At 31.5% G+C, this 20,992-nt stretch overlaps 1 protein-coding gene across 2 annotated transcripts in view; it reads left to right on the top strand.

The window, feature by feature from the left end:
* spg (dedicator of cytokinesis spg) overlaps positions 1-20,743 on the top strand; it is a 255,921-nt gene extending 235,178 nt beyond the window's left edge. For both annotated transcript variants that reach the window (XM_072540448.1, XM_072540447.1), the window contains one exon: positions 8,618-20,743. In XM_072540448.1, coding sequence (XP_072396549.1) covers positions 8,618-9,135 — 518 coding nt within the window. In that variant the 3' untranslated portion in view covers positions 9,136-20,743. The remainder of the gene's footprint in view (positions 1-8,617) is intronic.
* The last annotated feature ends 249 nt before the right edge of the window (positions 20,744-20,992 follow it).

The raw sequence follows: 20,992 nt of genomic DNA, 5'->3' as shown, positions 1-20,992 counted from the left end.
AGTTTTTATAGGCCTAGATTTTGCTCCAGTTATTCAACATCAGCGGTGCCCAAACGGTCGATCGTGACAGCTTCTGCAGTCGATCACGAAAGAAATCAAAATTTATCAAGCCCTGGTCAAAATATTTCAGACTTCTGAGGCAATGCGACTGCGCGACGTTCGGCGAATGTTACCGATTGTTCTCGAATGGCTGTTTCATATTTAATAAACTGCAGCGACGAAGCATTATGTTAGTCTTTATTAAGTTAAGTACAAGTTCTATGTAACATAGCAATATTTAAAACGCAAAATGAGGTCGGTGAAAGTAAAACTTACCATTTTAATAGTGATTGGGAGGAATAAATTATGTTTGATATGTTCAAAGATAAGTGCGTTTACCTCATTTGTCGATCTTAGGTTTAACTGCCCAAACCCGGGAACTTGGAAAGTCATTATAAAACCCTGCATAAAAATTATGAAAATGATTTTCCACCGAAGAGTGACTTAAGAGTGAGAAAATTGCAAGATCTAAAAAGTAGTTTGAAGGGAGAGCAATCCATCTTCTCTAGACCAGCCAAACAATCAGCAGGTGCAACAATCGCGTCTTTTAAAATTTCCTACATACTGGCACCGCACAAGAAACCTTTCGAAGACGTAACCGTAGTGAAAAAATCATTTATTGAAGTGGATAATGGATTATTTGATGCCTTCAAAAATGAAACACAGATTATCTGCTATCAAAGAGATTCAGTTATCCTATCCAACTATCCAACCAGATGAATGGAGATCATGAGTAAAGATTTTTTAATCACAACTGAAAGTGATTATGGAATCTATATACTTTTCTTTACAGTTTGATGATTCCACCGATATTACTGATACTGCGCAGTTATGTATTTTCCTCCGGGTGGTATTTCTTGATATGTCGGCTAAAGAAGGATTATTAACAGATTTAATTATATAACATCTGAAGTAAAAAACTCGCGGAGAAGATATTTACACAGCTTTTCTAAATTTTATAAAACAATATGATTTACAAACTCGTGTACATTACAACAGATGTAGCACCATTCATAATTCATAATTGGCAATAAAAATGAATTTGTTGCATTGTGTCAAGTAATCCCATCGTTTCTTTTTCATTCCATTGCATCACTCTTCAGCAAGTTCTATGTTCAAAAATACTAACTATGAATAATATGACGGACATTTTCACAAATATATTGAATTTAATCCGTGCGCCCAGCTTGCAATGACGCCTCTTTGAAATGCAGTTGAAAGCTAGCGAGTCTGCTAACCACACTGATTTACTTCTACAAACGTAGGATGATTGAACTGCGAAAATTTTTTAGAAATATTCCAGGAAATACTACCTGAAATCATGTCTTTTCTACATGAACGAGTTGACTATACTGAGATACTTAAAAACGAAAAATGGCACAAATGACGAATCATTTGAATATCCTTAACCTGGAGCTACAAGGTAAAACTAAAACCTTCATCGACATGATTAGCGCCATAAATAGTTTTATTAACAAAATGAAGCTATTGAATAAAACAGAAAGGATGTTTCAGCTTTGAAAACTAGGGCAAGTTCTCAATAAAATTATGATTATTACGAGACAGTTAAGAAATATTCAAAGTAAGTTTGACAGACGCTTATGTGATGTAAAAAAACTGACAAATATCGTAACTATCATCTCTTATCCTTTACGTTGTGAAGATGAAAAATGTGCTATTGAAATATCAAACTTTTTTTTCATATCCGAAGACAAATATTCGCGTTTGAAACAAATAGCTCTTTAGTTAAGAGGAATATTCGAATCAAAATACTTGTGTGAGTCTGCCTTTTCAAAAATAAAAATAGTTCAAGTAAAATATCGCAATCGGCTACTGTTGCAATAACTACGTGCCTACCGTCTTACGAAAAGTTTATAAATCTACGTATTTTAGTAACAGCTTCAGCCTAGTTTAGCATCCTTGCTCGACATCTTATTTTGGTCTTCCTTTGTCTACGTCAGCTTGTACTTTTAGGTTCATCTTATTTTAATATGTGTTCAAATTAATAATTAAATTCATACAATTTGCTTTTGGAAAGAACTACTCATATCTATATCTGAGAAAGAAATGTTTGCAATAATGGGAAATAAGAAATACTCGAGTGTCAACAATTTTTAAAAGAAAATTAGTAAAACATGGGGGAAGACAAGAATCAAATAATTTTTTTTAAATAAATGGGAAAAAACAAATATTTTTCTCGTTACAAGAAGATGAAGATACAGCATTTGTAACGTTACTAGACTATCTTTAAATGCAATGCTCCTTACTACGATTTTATCAGTATAAACAGATGGATTTATACTTTATGTATTTTTTGTTATGTTTATGAAAATATTCCTTGATAAAAACTTTATATCGATATTGATATCTATGTACCGGGTTTCTCATTATATTTTGACCCCCACTTATTTTCCTTAATTTCGGGAATACAAAAAAAAATTTCAAATAAAAGTTGTATTATTTTATCTGTACCGACCAACAATGTAGCAACAGACCAAATTTTCTATACAGGGAGTGCCCAATAAAATGCATCTTTAACATTTCAAATGGGACACCCTGTATTTATTTATAGTTTTGAGTAGCCCTGCATTTCCTTATTACCAATATATAACATTGCGTAGCATTAGTTTTGTTCCCTAATGGCATATGGTACTACAAAAGGGTAACGAAAGGTGGCTATGCAACTGACATTTCAAAATGAAACAATTATTAATTTATTATAAACTGTCAGTCCTCATACCGAAATGGGTTATACTGCAGATAAAAAAGTAGATATTTCTCAATTTATGTAAAAAATAATAAAAACAAGCAAGCTGCAAGAAGAGAATATAGGTTGGTGTATCCAGATCGACAGACTCCTTCTGCAAATACATTTTTATATAATTATCGTCATGTCATAAATGAAAAAATGTTTGAACGAAAGAAACGTACTATCGTAGGAAATGATGATAAAGATCTTGTTACTGAACTGACTTTATTAGTCTAATTTATTAACTTTATTTATTATAAAAATGTTTTTAAATAAACACTTACAGTCCATCTAATTTAGATAACGATTTACGTCATTATATACGTCAGAGATTGAAGTTGACATAGTTGCCAAAGTATAAAAAAATCCTGAATCCATTTTAAATCAAATAGGTCACATAATTATTAATATACTCTTTACAACGACTACTTAAATTCTTACAAGACATTTTTGAAATAAAACACACTAATTTTGTTCTAAAAAGAACAGATTTTATTAAATAGTTAAAAATATAAAACAAGAGGTATTCACTTTAAGATTTAAAATAATAAAGTACAAAAAGTGTCAACACCGCAACTGTCAAATAGGTGTTACCAATTTATGCCAAAATTTTACCTTCGTTCAATTACAGTTACAGTGTGTTCCGAACAAATGTTCTTGATAAAAATGCTTTATAATGCATTTATACAAATTAAATGAAACATATTATTGTGTATTTCTTTAAGTTAACATTAATAGAAACTTTTAAATATTAGTTCTACGCGTATATAATAAAATATGTCTAGTGGCTGTAATGCCAGTGTACTCGGTAAAGTGATTCTAAAAAAGAACACACCTACACCCTAAATATTTCGTGTTGGTATCATGTGACGTCACACGCTATGACGCCGATGACGTACATCGTTAACTAAATTAGATGAAGTGTAGTTTATTTAAAGTCTTTATTTGTACAATATAACACTAATTTATTTCACATTATAATTATATAATTTATTTACAACATTTATTACAATTTATACTCCCGACAATACGCGCGTTACATTTCAAAACTCGATACATTATTCAGACAGACTAACTCACACAATGAAAATTCCGCTATTTATATCAAACATCCGTTAGTTCTGGATTCTCTTCGAAGCGGACGGATGTTGACCTGTGCTGACCCCTGAACTCTCGCGAACGGCAAAGAAGACCGGTTTTATCGTAGGGAAAACTACTATAGTGTATTTTTATGTATGAGAGAGTAATAAAACAATAAATTACGTATGCAAATCCCTAAACTGTTGATACGGGTGACTCAATGAAAAACAGATATTTGTCAACAAGTTTACAGAAGTATATAGGAAAACAATTTTAAATTGAGTATGACCACCAGGTATAAAGGTTGGAGCAGAATAGAATACAATAGTTGTGAGGGTTACTAATCCCTAAATAAGGTTGCCAGTGTCGGAGTGATGGAGGTTAACAGGTACTAATGAATTTGCAAGAAATGTAAGATGTTTATTTTATTGGTTATATATAACCAATAAAAGTTTAATAAATACCTACCTATTTGCAAAATAAAGTTTAATTCTTTAGATAAAATAAAACGTTTTATTTTATCTATTTGCAAAATAAAGTTTAATTCTTTGCCTATTTGCAAAATAAAGTTTAATTCTTTAGATAAAATAAAACGTTTTATTTTATCTGAAATGAGTGCATTCCACGAAGTAAGGGTTTCAACAATCAAACATTTAATTCTTTAATTCTAGGAATCTACGACAGTAATTGACTAGATAATTACCTTCTAAACTTATTCCACAGAAAATGTGATAGTGGGTTTTTCCATTTTGTAGGAAGGTCCAAGTGGCGTATTCAAAATTCTTAACAGTTCACTAAAAGTAGGTACTTCAGTTGCAAGGTGCAGTTTATTGTGTATACTAGTGTTATGGAAAATTTGGAAGTGCCGTGTAAACGCCGAAAAATTGGTCCTTTAACAGTTAATGAAAAAACATTAATATTTAATTGTTTTAAATCATTTGCAGACAAACGTTTATGTGAAAGTGTTGATGAGACCGTTGAGTTAGTTAGCAGTACACTTGGTGTTGGGAAATCTACGATTTACAGAGTTATTAAAGAAGAGAAATGTGGTAGTTTTCAAATGCCACGTAATGCTCCAGGGAAACCAAAATTTCAAATAGAATATCATTTTAAAGAAGGACTTCGACGGAAAGTGCATGAATTCTTCTTTAGACAAGAATTTCCAACATTGGATAAAGTTCTTGTCTCAGTTCGAGATGATAAGGATTACCCAGAAGTGAGTCGAAGTACGTTATGGAAACTTTTAAAAGAAATAGGCTTCCGCTGGAAAAAGAATCCCAGAAAGTCTATTTTATTAGAAAGAAGCGATATTGTCATATGGAGAAGACATTTTCTAAGAACCATAAAGGAAATAAGAAACCAAAAAAGAAAAATATTTTATCTTGATGAAACATGGATCAACGAGGGTCATACACCAAATAAATTTTGGCAGGATGAAACTGTTACAAGTCAAAGGCACGCTTTTGTAAATAACTTATCTACTAGTTTAAACCCACCATCAGGAAAGGGACGCAGGCTGATAATAGTACACATTGGCAGTTCAGACGGTTTTGTTGAAGGTGGTTTATTAACTTTTGAATCAACTCGTACCGGTAACTACCATGAAGACATGAACGCTGATGTCTTTCAAGAATGGTTCGAACAAATGATAGATCTTCTTCCTAAGAACTGTGTAATAGTAATGGATAATGCAAGTTATCACTCCAGACTTATAGAAGGACTGCCCACAACCAAGTGGTTAAAAAAAAACTTGCAGAATTGGCTGAGTTCAAAAAATATTACGTACCATCCCGGATCTATAAGAAAGGAACTTTATTCGTTGTGTGCCCTTCATAAAGAAAAATTAAAAAAATACGAAATTGATGAAATTGCCAAAAATCGTGGAATGACAGTACTTAGATCCCCACCATATCATTGTGAATTAAACCCGATTGAACTGGTATGGGCACAGATAAAGAGTGAAGTTTCAAGAAAAAATACCACTTTTAAAATTCATGATGTTAAACAGTTGTTTTTGGAGGCCGTAAATAATGTAAAACCTGAAAACTGGGAAAAGGCAGTAAATCACACTATTAAAGAAGAGAAAAAAATGTGGAAGCTGGACAATATTACTGATAAAATGATCGAGCCAGTTATTATAAATCTTGGTTCTGAAAGTTCATCTTCTGAATCTGATTTGGATTTGTAACAAGTAGCTGTAAGTTTTATATTAATATTTTTATTCATCTATTTAACATACCTTAGACGGTTTTAAAAACTCTTTTTCTCTTTTGTAATTTTTAAAAATTAAAAAAAATGTGAATTTTTTAAAACCCTTTTTAATGTAGGCCAGTCAGTTCTAATATAGTGTGTGATAAAAGAGGTCACTTTTGTTTACATACACATAACACTTTATAACACTGAAATAATTCATTTATTTTTTACAATTATTCAAAGTAATTTTTCAATTAATCTTGAGCACGCCCATGGAGTGGTCGGAGGTACCAGTTAAAATTATGCTAATTACTCTCTCGTTCATAAAAATAAACTATAGAGAATTCTTATTAGAATAATAACATGTTTACAGGTAACAATACTTTGCTTTACTTTGAAGGTAAAAATTAAATACTTAAATAATATATTAAATCCATAATAACATTTTTATTTTAGAAAATTCCGAAACTAGTCTAAACAATGCTACTAATGCATTAGAGAAAAGCCGTGCGACGATACATAGAGTTTTAAAAAAGCACAACAATAAGCCGTACAAAATATTACCGGTACAAGAACTTACCGATGTTCATAAGAGAAAGCGTTTACAGTTCTGTCGAGACATGCTTACAAATTTTAACAATGATCCCAATTATTTTTATAACATTTTATGGACAGATGAATCAAATTTTTCAACTTCTGGCATTTTTAATAGAAGAAATAGTTATTCTTGGGAACAGAAAAATAATAGAAAAAGAAAAATTAAGCAAATAAAAAAGTCAGGTGCGTAGAAGAAAGAAAATCAATAAATATATGGTGCGGAATATTTCAAAACAAAATAGTTGGACTATTGTTTTATGATTATAAATTAACTGGGGAATCATATTTCGACACAGTCATTACAGAAGTGGTTGAGTTATTAAATCAAAATTATACACAAAATCAATTAAATAGTATGATATGGCAACAAGATGGAGCACCGCCACATAATGTCGTAGCCGTTCAAGAACATTTAAATAATCAATTTAATGTGTGGATCGGCAATAAGGGTATCATTACATGGCCACCAAATAGTCCCAACTTAACACCATGTGATATCTTTTTATGATACATTACTTGTGCATTGATAACAATGGAGAGCACTTTGAGCATCTATTGTAATCTTAAATGTAGTATTGTATCTTAAATGTAGTATTGTAAGTCATTAATTTTGTTGACTTTCTAAATATATTTTTTATAAATATATTTTTTTCTTATCTTAGTATAGTATAGTAGTACCATACGCCATTATAGAACAAAACTTATGCTACACTATGTTATATATTTGTAATCAGGAAATGCAGGGCTACTCAAAACTATAAAAAAATACAGGGTGTCCCATTTGAAATATTGAAGATGCATTTTATGGACACTCCATGTATACAAAATTTGATCTGTTGCTACACTGTTGGTCGGTACAGATAAAATAACACAATTTTTATTTGAAAATTTTTGTGTTCCCGAAATTAAGGCAAATAAGTGGGGGGTCAAAATATAATGAGAAACCCTGTTCCTTCGGACTACTACTTTTATAGTGATCGTATATAGAACAGTTTATCACTCATATTTCACTTCCTGAAATCACAGCTGTTCAACTGTTGTTGTCAACAAGGGAATGCCGGACCCGATAGAATTTGAAATTTGAAAAAAATAAAGGCATAAGAATATGAGAAGAAGAAGACACCAAATTCATTAGGAATTTTCCTACGACCAAGATAAACCCAAGTATTAGGTTTCTGTGCGTCTATCTGTCTGTGCGATAACTCTTGAATTATCCTAGTGTTTTGAAATTTGGTACACAGGTTCCCCTTGGTCCAAAGAAGAACCTATTGAATTTAGGGTCAAAGGTCATCAAAGTTACAGATAACCCCGGATAGAAAGAATGTAGAGACTTGAAAGTTCTATAGAAAGATATAGTTCCTTAAGCGTCTAAATGATATTTTATTTAAGCTGATTAAAATTATTAATATCTTTAATAAGTACCTCTATATAGGTCTACTCTCATTGATCCATCAACTTTTCTGAAAATATTTACACTTCTTAAATTTAATTTTCTTATATTTTTTTATACTTATCTCTTCGTAGATTTTCCTTTTCACTGAACTTCTATTTTATGTTTTGCTTCCTTAATTTTTTTATATATTAGTAGTTATTAAAAACATTAAATTTTTGCCCATCTAGAGTGTATGAATTTGTCATTTATGTCTAAAAGTTTGTTCGTCACTCCAGACTATGACATGTGGCTCTTACTTAAGACTGATTAGAAAGTGATAGATTGAAGACAGACTACAAGGCAGAAAGGCAATTATCCATAATTCCTACTGTTAAATGGAATGGTCTCTGAATTATGTATCGACCAGTAAAATTGGAAATGTCTTCGAGTTTGTTTTCAACTATTACTATCGGATGAGCTCTATGTAGGACGAAACAACGTACAAGCTTCAAGACACATAGGAGAGGGCATATTGAAAATATTCACAATACGAATATATTAAATAACATAATTTCATTTATTTTTAGCACCAGATAAACGAGTTCAAAGTTTACCAAACGAAAATCCTCCTAACATTCCTAAGCGTGGTCAGAAGAAATCTACTCAGTCAATGTGTAGTGTCGAATACTTTCCTCTAGAAGATTCCACACAAGAAACCAATCTAGTTACGTCAACTAACAGTCTCAGTACTCACGTGGACAGTCACGACTTACGCGATTCTGGAATCAGCATGACAGAACCTCCGATGAACAATTTCAATAACGCGAGTTACGAAGATTACGATTTCCGAACTCACCAGTCCGAAATGAATATTAACAGCAGCCCCAGTCCAAAAGCTGAGAATAATGAAAACCCGCCTCCTATACCCCCTAAGTCAACTCTATCCTCTCTTAACTCGAGCTTTGACTTAGGAGGTAGTCTTGAACGGCCAAAACGACGTGAAGAGTTGGATATGCTAAGTCCAGTCGAAAGTTATTCCTTTCCTGTCATACACAAAGAGAATGGGACTACCGCAAGCTGCACTGAAAAAAATACCGAGTCCTAAGGTGTGTAAGTCTATATTATGTGTACTTTTAAGTTAATTTTTGTGGTAATTGCTAAGTCACTGTGATTTTGTTTTTGTATCAATTTTGGTTTAGCTTTATAGGACGTCTGGAATTATTGCTGGTTGTGACAGAATTTGATGTTATTTTAAGATTTTAAGATTTTATTGCGTTTTCAATTTTTATGTATTTTATACTAAACGATTTTATTTTTCGCTTGTATAACTGGACATATTATGGTTATATCTTAGATTTGGAAGATGCGTTTTTAAATTAGAAATATAATTGAATTCTTTTAAGTGTTAAAGTATTATTTGTAAAGCGATTTTATTCATATTAATTATATTTATTATCTAATCAATTAACGAATGATATTTTGCAGTACGCTATCTCTGCAAAAACCATAATATAATGAAAAATATCACCTACAAATAATATGTAGGTATTATGTAAATGATAATTTACGCGATATAAAAACTGATTGTGTCGATTTTAACTTGATAAACTTTTCTTCTAGTCTAATCTTTTCTATTTTCTATTCCTCTTCTTGATATGCCTATCCGTGACGAATATTGGCGATCATCATGGCAATGTTTATCTTATCTGCAGTAGCACGGAAAAGCTGCACAGATGTTGTGTTGAACCAGATTCTGAGGTCCTTTAACCAGGATGTTCTTTTTCTTCCTGGACCTCGCTTTTCAAATATTTTTTCTTACAAGGTGGCTTGTATTAGGGCATATCTGTATTCATTTCGCTTCTTGTGTCCGAAGTATTGTAACTTTCAAGATTTAATGGTGGTTAGTACTTCTCGGTTCTTTTTCATGCTTCTGGGGACCTCTTCATTTGGACTCAGTCAGTCAACGGTATCTTAAGTATTCTCCGATATAGCGACATCTCAAATGTTTTCAATCTTCTGCACATAACCATTCATAATACCATAACAACACCATATATGATAACAGACCAACCCGGTGTCGTGATAATGAACCGTTTCGGTCTTGTAATCTAAACTTTCAGTTCATCACTCAGCCACTTTTTTGTAAAAATACTTGGTAGTAAAAATAGACACCTCGTATAATAGGCGTCGGGTGCCCGTTTTATTGATAGCGTGGACAACGAATAAGTGTGTAATAGATGTTACAAGAATATCTATACAATATGTAAACAACACGACCCGCCATATATCCGAAATTATTAACTTCAGAATATAAGAATTATAATAGTGTGAACTTAACTACATTAGAAAGCAGATCATATCGTTTTCATCAGAATACATACATAAACTTTATTTACACGGCAACATTTATTGCATAAATCAATTGCAAGAAAGCGTCAGAAATCAAAAATTATGTTGGCACATAAGCATGCGTAAATAGATTATAACTCGTATAAAATATAAGACTACAAATTAATAAAAACAAAGGAACTCTTTGCGTCACTTTAAAAGTTTACTGTAGAAACAGTCATAGAACGGTGTCGAGATGTCAACTGTGACGTATTCATCTCTAGTTGACTTTGATAAAGCCTTCTACTAAATACAACATATTAATGAACACAGAAATAGATGATCAGGATGTGAGAATCATTACAAATTTATACCGATATCAGAAAGCCATAATATGAGTAAACCAACAAAAATCTAAAGAGATGCCTATAAGAAGTGGAATACGACTAGGATGTGTACTATCCCTTCTACTTTTTAATATGTATTCAGAAGAGATGTTTGTAGGGCTGCAAATTTTGTTTGATCGCACTACGCAGTACTGCGAGAGGTATGGAATGGCTCTGAACAAAAAAAAACAAAAATCATGATTGTCACTAAATACTTTGTTCACATACTAAGAAATGAAAAATATGAGTTATGGGATTGATTATACAAGGGAAAATGGATAGGAAACGGAGAACAGGGGAGATGCAGTGGATGCATTTAAAGCAGTGGAGTGGGAAAACAACAATATAACTCTTCAGAACTGCTACAGGTAGATTAAAATGGGCCGTGATGATCGCTAATGTCCTTAAAGAGGCACACGAAGAAGAAGAGACTAATATATATTTTATTTTTCACTTGCAATTATTTGTTTATTTTAGCTTATATGGTTACCATGAACACACTTGTTATATCCTATGGCATATTAAACGGGCGTTATGGCCTATAACGCCCTATTGTATAAGAAAAAAAGCAAATGTTACAAAACGAAGTTGTTTTATTTTAAACAATTTTGAAAGTAGTAAATATTATAGAATTAACATTTTTTAACTGAATATAAATCCAACTAACAACTACATAATATAATTAACAAACATCAAAATATCAACAATCATAGATTACTTCAAACAAGTAAAAACGTCTCAATTTAATTTTTTATATTATGTGAAGTGAAAAATAAAATCTTGTATGTACCACTGGTGTTACCGGATGATTACGCCCATCGAGCAACATCCATCCCTCGGGCCAGAGGCCCTCTGACTGGATTATATTGCTCTCTGGGCGTAATAACACCCTTGGTACATAAATAACTAATATGTAGGTAACGTAGGTAGCCGTAGATAACATAAATATGGTGTCAATCAAACTGTGCATGTATCTAGGATAGAAAATGAGTTGGACTAAATCCATTAGGTGATAACAAGTGATCATAATATTAACATTAACAGATTTTAATGTATAAGGTGGTTAAAGAGGTTAGTTCTTTTGATTATATGTTAACTTTAATACAAGAATCTTTATTAAATAAGTGTTAATACTGTGTAATTAGTATGTCGCCAACATTAAACACTATATGATAATCAATTGCAATAACAAAACCCTACTGTTAATACTTTCATTGTAATTGCTGAGAAAACCACCAAAAAATTTATGGTATTATCACTACGTAGTAAGTATTTAATTTTATGATAATTATAATTTTTCTCTCAATATCTGCATCAAATTTTATTCCGCTGACTTCATTATATTACTAGTCCTATTAGGATCACTTACACGTCATCTAATTTCACGGTGTCATTTATGCATCTCAATACAAAGCAAATTGACAAAGATGTATAATGAATGACTGAGGTTGTTGGATCTCTCAAAGCTAATTCATAAAACTGAATCTGTAAATTTAATTGGGAACACTTTCTATTATAGTTCGTTCGCTCAGCTTGGGAATATTTTAACAGATTCATTTTCGGATACATACAACACAAAAATTCCTAACTCTCACTATTAATAGCTCAAATACACGTACTGTTGCAGATTTCCTTCATTAAAAAAAAGTAGAAAAATCATGAATAATGGGAGCGGTTATTCATTAACTTTAAATAAAGACTTTCTATTTGTAAATAATAATCTGTAAACCGTATTTTTTACCGTTTGAACCTATCTATTTTATGTTTGTTTATATTCCATAAAGCTTAGTGATGTTAATAAAAATACATTTCGCAACTCTGTAAACAGTAGTGAGAGTTTCTGATTGTCATTGGCGGTTCATAAAAACGTACTTTTTCTTGAAGGCCACTTAATGTGAATTACTGTTTTTAGCGTACCAAATTTTAAAATAATTCCTGGAAATTTTAATGTGAAGTGAAAATAATTCTATCAAATTAGTCACGATCAGATTTATCGCGATTTATTTGGTAAGGTCCCTTCGCTCAACACGGGCGTATTTTGACAGATTCATAGCTGGAAACCTACAACACAAAAGGTCCTAGCTCTCAGTATTAACAGCTTAAATAAACTTTTATTACAGACTTCTTTCATTGAAAAAAGAAGAATTATTCAAAATAGTGGAAGTGTATACTAAACCTATACAATTTTGGTAGTATGTATTTAAAAGATATATTTTAGTTGTTATAATTTAACATAACTATTTATCATATGGTGCAAATAAATAAATATTGATTGTCGGTAATTCGTAAATTTCTATTTTATCTACTATTTAGTTTGTTTACTATTAACATTGGTTATAAGTACGTGTGCTTGGTTGTATGGTAATTTCCAGCCACTTCTAGTCTGTCAAAAAGTAACTTCGCAAAAAAATAATTACTAAATTCACTAGAGACTTCGGACTGGGAATAGCGAACCGACTATAAATATCTACGTCTGTATATAAACGGTCGTGCATCTTCGTGAAGCTTTCACAATAGCTTAGTTAGGAACATTCTAAACAGTTGATTGTACCAGAGAACTACGTAGAACACAGTAGTTCTCTGGTTGTAATTCGACGACTTAAAAATCTCATTGATGACATGCAACGGACATTAGAGGAAAAAATATATATCGTCAATATCTTTATGTATGTGATACCTTTTACTTTAAATATAATGTTAGAGTTTACTTTTTCTCTTTCTCTTTATTACCTTTTTCTCCTTATTACTTCTGATCAAACATTTTATTGAGTTTTGTAGTTGTATCCCAAGTATTATTTTGGTATTTGTTCTATGTTTGTGGGTGCCATTGCAAGATATTTTGCCTGATTTGTTATATATAACTTTAGTTAAAAGTCTTAACGGTTTTAATTTGTAATTTTAAGTATTTTTAAATATTCATTTGGGAAATAACGAAATAATTAATAGATGTTTTAAAGTTAAGATTAACTCTCTGTAAACATTCAATTGTTTTAAGAACTGTAATGGAAAAAATGATTGTATCAATTGAACTAAATTTGCTACTTTTAATATTATTTTTAGCAATATATCTACGTTGTAAATAAGCAATAATTCTCACTATGTACGTCCTACAAAGTAAAAAATCGAGACTCGATTGTAGTTTATAAATTTTTTACCAATGTATTTATCCATTCCCCTATTAAAATATTCCTATATTGTATTTTGTATTGTCGTGAATCTTATCAAAAAATATTTTGTATTTCTATTTTCATATTGTAGGTCAACCATTTTTAGATTATATAGAAAGTGTATTATAAACAATGGTAGTAATAGTCATACATGACTTAATCGTGCCAATTTTTATAATAGTCCATTTCCGAATGGTCCTATTTTTCTGAAATAATGGTTGTTTTAAAATTTGTAAGGTTCTAAAACATACTAAACCTAAAATTGTCAAAAGTTGCTGTGTTTTTAAGTTATTATTTAATCATATCTTTAAAATAAAAATTTATCAATTATGTCGAAAATTTAATTAATAAAATGTATATCTAGACAGTTCTACGATACAAAGTGAAACTATGGATTTATAAGACGAACAAGAATAAGACACATAATTAATGATTCAACTATTACTATATTGTAAGTATGTATATATTTTCTTTTTCTTCCTGACCATTCAATTTTTTCCTGGCGATCTACTTCGATAGACAATAGGTATTTATTTACGAGTAAAATAACTTTTACTTTTTCGAGTCCTGATATTTACAATTTTATTTTGAAATTGCAAACCATAGTTCATCGAGTGTATATTGTAATAGGTATAGTTTATAGCATCTCAAGTGTTCATATTCTGTATTTTTCCACATTCGCTGAGTGTGTAGTTTTCAATCTCTATACCCCATTTAATCATATTACGTTTCACAGTGGCAACGACGGTGCATGTATGATTGAGTGTCCGCGATTTCTCCAATCTAGGTCCAGTGCGTGTGGTGATTCCGGGTGCATGGAAAACAGTTCCGGAATTCTCATAACTCTCGTTCTTGATTTAAATCGATTCTGATAGTTGAGGGTCCTGGTAGTTCTTTAAGGTGATATAGTGCGTCTGTTTCATCGAAAGTTTGTTAGAATTTCTCCACTTGTTATTTAGTGCAGTAGAGTGTAGTGGGGTAAAAGGTTCATATAACCAATGTTTCAATAAATTAATCAATTATTGGCGTATCTAGATCTGCTACAAATAGGACAGGCTATTTTCCTACAGGGAAACACAAGGCTATGGTTGTTAACTCTAGGATTTTTGGGTTTGTACCCCATTTAGTCGCTGCAAGTTTTAGAAGGTTGTTTCGGGTCGTAACTTATTCGGGTCCAGTGTTGTAGTAGAGTTTGATTGTAACGAGTTCTAAATGTATTATTCATACAATGTAATAATATTCACATCGTGTTCAAGGCCTCCTCCATTGTGGATTATATTCGTTTTTTTACAGCTATACCAAGATAGTTGACCTAAAGAAAGCTCTCAGTTTAAACTCTCTGGTTTAAACGCTGATTGGCCATTTGTGTTTAAAATGGTTCTATATTAAATAACGATGAGATCATAACTCTTTCCTGAGACAGCCATTTCTAGGTTACCCATCTGCTCTTCTTTGCATTTAGCACAATGTAGAAGTGTTTACAATGTAGCAGTATTACATTGACTGTATCCCTTCCGTTTTGTATTTTTAAGTAGATGCATTGCAGAAGATGGTATTGCAGTAAATGGCCAAACAATATTAGATATACAAACGATACCGTATTGCTGGCAGATAGTGCGCAGGAGCTACAAAGGATAATGGATAATGCTGTAGAAACATGTAACAAATACGGCCTAAAACTAAATTTTAAGAAGACAAAAATAATGATTATTAGTAAGAACACCAACATAAACGCCCAAATTACGATAAACGATACACCGTTAGAAAGAGTGGAGCCTCCGACGTATTTTAATGGTCTCATATATACACCACACCGTAAAAAACAGAAAATTGGCTTACTTCGGCCAAATTATGCGTATTAGTAAATACCGACTTCTATTCTATACAGTTGATTCTACAAGGCAAGATTGAGGGCAAGAGAGACCCTAGACGTAGACGTATATCTTGGCTGGCCAATCTTAGGAAATGGACTGGTCTAACCTTAACTAATCTATTTCGAGCTTCTGTGAATAGAATAAGATGGGTCAGTGTGGTCGCCAACATCCCTAGAAGATAGGCACCTTTAGTAGAAGAAGATGCATTAGTTCGGTAAAATGTACAGTAGAACACTTTTGTTACAAGCTTACATCTCAAAAGGCTTCCCTTTTTTTAACAATTTTTTAAGTTCCAAATTTTCAGGAGACAGTAGGAAATACGAATACCTTAAAATGATTTAGTTTACTATTCAATTGGACGTTTTCCTCAAACGGCTGTTTATTTAGGCCAACCATTTATTGGCATTAGCATTTATTTGAATTAGATACTCGCGATAGTTATTTAACCGTGGAGAGCACGCTCTTTACCTACTTACACTACAGATAAATGACACTTACTATTTACATGAGACACTTCATTACTTTATGTATAAGTTCTCTGTATAATTTAATATATGTTTAGTGCTCGTTTCATTTTAAAATTTTCTAGTACCCTGAACGTTCATCTGGAATTTTGAGCAATGTGAAATTGGTAACTGATAATCGTCAGCAGGATACTGGTTTATGTTACGCTGCAATTAGTCTGTAATTGCTGTAGTTTACAGCTGAGTCTCAGTTTTATCTGAAGATTTTCCTGACACTTTTTAATTTTTGTTCTTATTATTCTATTTTTCTGTAATAAATAGTGTTATCGACAGAATATAGTATGGTACTGAATATTAAAATTTTGTGGTGTACTAAAAAGGCGGCATCACTAATAAATTTAACCATTATTCAGAAAAATATTACCGTAGAGAAGTTTTCCAATACTTAGTCTACAATTTGAAGTTATAAAGTGTTTCTTTAGATAGATAATAGATAAATCCTTAGCTACGAGTGTAGGTCATCTTGCTGGACCAAAGAAGTGAAATTATCAAAACGTTTTTAATGGTAAGAGTAAAGATGTATATTTTAAGATAGTTTTGCCATACTATTTTTTAATAAATATACCTTGTCTTTTCGTTATAGTGAAAAAATGGGCATATCTTTTGAAACCTTTGTTAATAACATTAATTTCAAAGTTTAAATATGTATTTCGTAATCATTTTATGATCTAATGGCTACAACTCATTGATGCGACGGGTGCAACTATGACGTGATGGTCACCGTTACAATGGGAATACAGTCACTGGGATACTAGTAATGCACAGCTCAGTGCAGATGAATTAGCAAAGTCTGAATATACAGCATATTTACGTAGATTTGGAAGGACTAAACTAGAGGCAAATGATTACTGGGTTCTACTGCATTCCGAGAGACGATCTTGGCAATATTTTTAGTTTTCCGGTTATAATAAGAATTAAACCCACATCATGCAATACAACAGGCGGATGTATTACCACCGGACAACGTATTACCTATAAACTGTGCAGAGCGTGAATTATATAGAAAAATAAAACGATCGGTATTCAAGAAGATCTTAAAGAAAATTGTAGCATAAACATAAACAGAAAAAGCCAGGTGAATATGATATTAAAGATATGTTTAATTAGACAAATGGTCTTAAAAGCAAATCCAATCAACTTAAAATCAAACAGGCTTTATCTCGATCTGGAAACAAAACATGAAAACCAAAACTAGTCTAAAGAGTAAAAATTATTCAAACTTCGATAGTCAAAAATTGTAAAAGATTACTACTAAAGGCGTAACCTCTGGCAAAACTATTGGAACTGATAAAATAACAAATACTTAAACAAGGTGATAGTTTACCATCCTAGATCATCCTAGATCAAGGTATATATCAAATGGAAACCCTCAATTAGTCGATCCATTTTGCTAGTTAACGGCTCTGGTAATAATAGATAAAACCAATTAGGCCACTAACCTAAAAAGCAACCTCGTCTTGCGCTAATTACCAATTGCTGAAGTAAGAAACTCTTATTCATCGGAGGAAATCTTAAAATGGAGGTGGGAATGAATTATTTAGTCGGTTCCAAAAATCCCAACCATTTAAGCAATGCAGAGGCCCGCAACGTTGATAAAAATTGCGAGGATATAATATAGTATTATGTATTATTCAAAAAACTAATGTTACACAATCTCATAACAAATCAGTTAGATCTAGAATCAACAGTAGGTATTGATTCACGTGTATTTATTTTGTATGTAGCCAATCAAAACTGTTTGTTAAGGAAGGTAAGGAAAATATGTATTTTGAAAGCATATATCATGCTTAACTCTTATTTCAACACTTTTGATCTACGGTCATCACCCTTACTGTGGTTAAATAAAAGTACTATGGCATGAAAGGGTTCACAAAAATTAAAACTACAGTTCATCTAATATGATTAGTTTGCATATTATACAAAAAAAATTAATATCTTAGCACTATAAAAGGAGAAGTAAAAAGCTACGAATTACACGAAAATAAAAGAAGATCACTAGACTGAATCAGGACTAAATCGACATGAATGGAGAATTTATATTTTCCTAGCAATGCACTGGGACAGTTGGAATATGGTGATACACAAACTGTTATTGGACACCATTATTTATTGTCTTTATAGTTTATGTGTATGTATATTCGGGTATGCATCTTAATGCTTTCCGGTACGAATTAATGAATGAGCGTCACCGAAACGCAAGATCCTACCTCTCAGCGTACTACTCGCTCATCGGATTCATTCTATTTTGAATTTTATACTGCTGGATTTGAAATATTTTGCTGCTTAGCATGCGAAGTAAACAATGAACTACTCGTACTTAATGTTAAACAACTTAAAAGGGCCGTAGTAACTCATTCATTGATCAGAAAATTAAATTGCCATGTCGGTGATTGAAATATCCTAAAATTTTAATTTTAGTTTGTCATATTTGCGCAATGAAAAAATGAATATCGCCTACTAAATGGAGAATATCAAGCGAGTTATACGTACAATAAAACCCGTGTAAAACCGAGTCACATGGTCGTGAACAAATTTTCCGCAATAGACTGGATTCCATGGTAGATAGGTTCCAGGTTACTCAAGTTTAACTGTATTAGACAAATATAGCTCACTTATTATAAATAGGAAGTCCTTTAGAGGCATAAATCAATATTTTTATTACATTGTCAACAAGACATTTTTTATGAGCCATTTTTCACTATTCGAAAACGACGCTTTATGACAACTAACCGCCAATTTTTATTGACTAAATAGACCAATCGACATCGAATCTTTTTTGTATGTGTAAAACTGGTGCTATTTTTTTTTAACTTACAGAAACTACTATTGTTTCATATACCAACTTATATGTATGTATTGTATATATTCAAACGATGGTTTGTCTGAAGTAGTCTAGTCTATTTAATACATAAACTTTGTCATAGTACACTGTTTTCATAAAAACGGATATTATATTGAGCTATTAGTCTACCTTATGTTGAAATGGGATTATATCTGTTACTAAGACAACTTCGGTGTATAATCTTTACAGCGCATACTTTTACCTATTATCTCTATGATATTCGCTCTAAAACTTGTACAAATGCATATTTGTTAAATTTTTTCGGTACCCATGCCCCGATGTCATGTTGTTATTGTAGTGCTACCGATGATTGTGTTTATTTTTGTTTAATTATGTTTAGAATTTTTAATATGTTTGATAGTTTTATAGTGGTTCCTGGTATATCAGAACGGATATAATTTTATTATTGTTATTAACTACATATTTATGATCTAATGTGTGTAAACTTCTGTACTTCAAGATTACTTGCTCATAATTAAACTACTAAAAACATTTTATTTGTAATATTTTTCATTAAAAGTAAATTTTTCGAACAATAGACCAATAAGTTTCTAGAATCAAATCCACAATCTACTTAACATTCTAAATCCACACCTATTGAGGTTAAACAAACAAAATCATCAACTGCAATAACCAACAACATTGCATCTACAGTGACTCGAAATTACCAAAGATTTACCATCAATTATACTGTTTACAGTCAATTGAGTTGGACTGCGTCAAATTTGGCTACTATAGAGTTCTATAGATCGCACTACTACCTCTTTATGTCGAGATGGTACTATCGTGACGATTAAGTGAGGGTTACGTAGATTTTTGGCGGCAGAAACTGTATTGGCGGAAAGAACCGCTTGGATATTAAACTATTACTATGAAAAAAATGATCAGAATTAAAATGAAATGAAAAGAAATATTCATATATTCTATTTTGAATTTTTCGAGTGTGTTGACCTATATAAGACTATGTGTGTCAACGATTTGCGCAGGGAATTTAATGACCTTCCAACTACCAGTAACAAGATACAACATCCAGAGTTTATGATAAATTAGGATACGTTTCCAATAATACTAACTATATTTAATTTTTAATTTTTATCCTTCTTTTTATTATATCGCGTTTATCAGCTTTTTTGAAAGGTAGGACAACTTTTTTCCCATCCTTTAGGTCTTTTTCTTGTAAACCTTTCAATATCAAGTACAGCTTGGTAATTTCATTTGCTAGCATCGGAGTTCAAACTCGAATCTTCCGATCGGTTGTCAAACTTTCTATCGGTTGTAAGACCTTATAATTCTACTAGATCAGAATATATATTCATCATTTAAGAATACTCTTTATCAAAACAGTACGTAATTAATGTTGAAATGGTATTGGTTTGTAATAGTAAAAATACATTTTCGTCCACATTGTTCATTTTAATATTTTTTAATATTAGAATCGTGATCTAAACCACATTACAAACTATATTATCAGCATGTAATAATATTAATTCCTAAATTTTCAGTAAATTTAGACTAAATCCGTTTTTATTAGAACAGTGAACTCAAATGTTAAAAATGTAGCAAGTTTCTAGTAATAAAAGTTTTTAATATAACCAATATTTTTATTTATAATGTTACCCACCGTGCAATTTTATTTTATCACTACCGCCAATGTGACTATAGGGCATAACAGTATGGATTCTAGTAATATGACAAGAATAGATAAGTAAATATGAGAAGTATAGATAGGTAAATAACAAAAACGGTAAGAAAAATGGTAGACTCTATATTTGGATAATAGAAAATGTTTTAAGAACATATCAAATGTAGATATCCAAAAGATGTTTCTGATTTTTTAATTT

This window comes from Diabrotica undecimpunctata, chromosome 8, assembly GCF_040954645.1.
Source record: "Diabrotica undecimpunctata isolate CICGRU chromosome 8, icDiaUnde3, whole genome shotgun sequence".
NCBI lineage: Eukaryota > Metazoa > Arthropoda > Insecta > Coleoptera > Chrysomelidae > Diabrotica > Diabrotica undecimpunctata.
The sequence above is the reverse complement of the archived record's forward strand: the minus strand, read 5'-3'. Positions and strand labels throughout refer to the sequence as shown.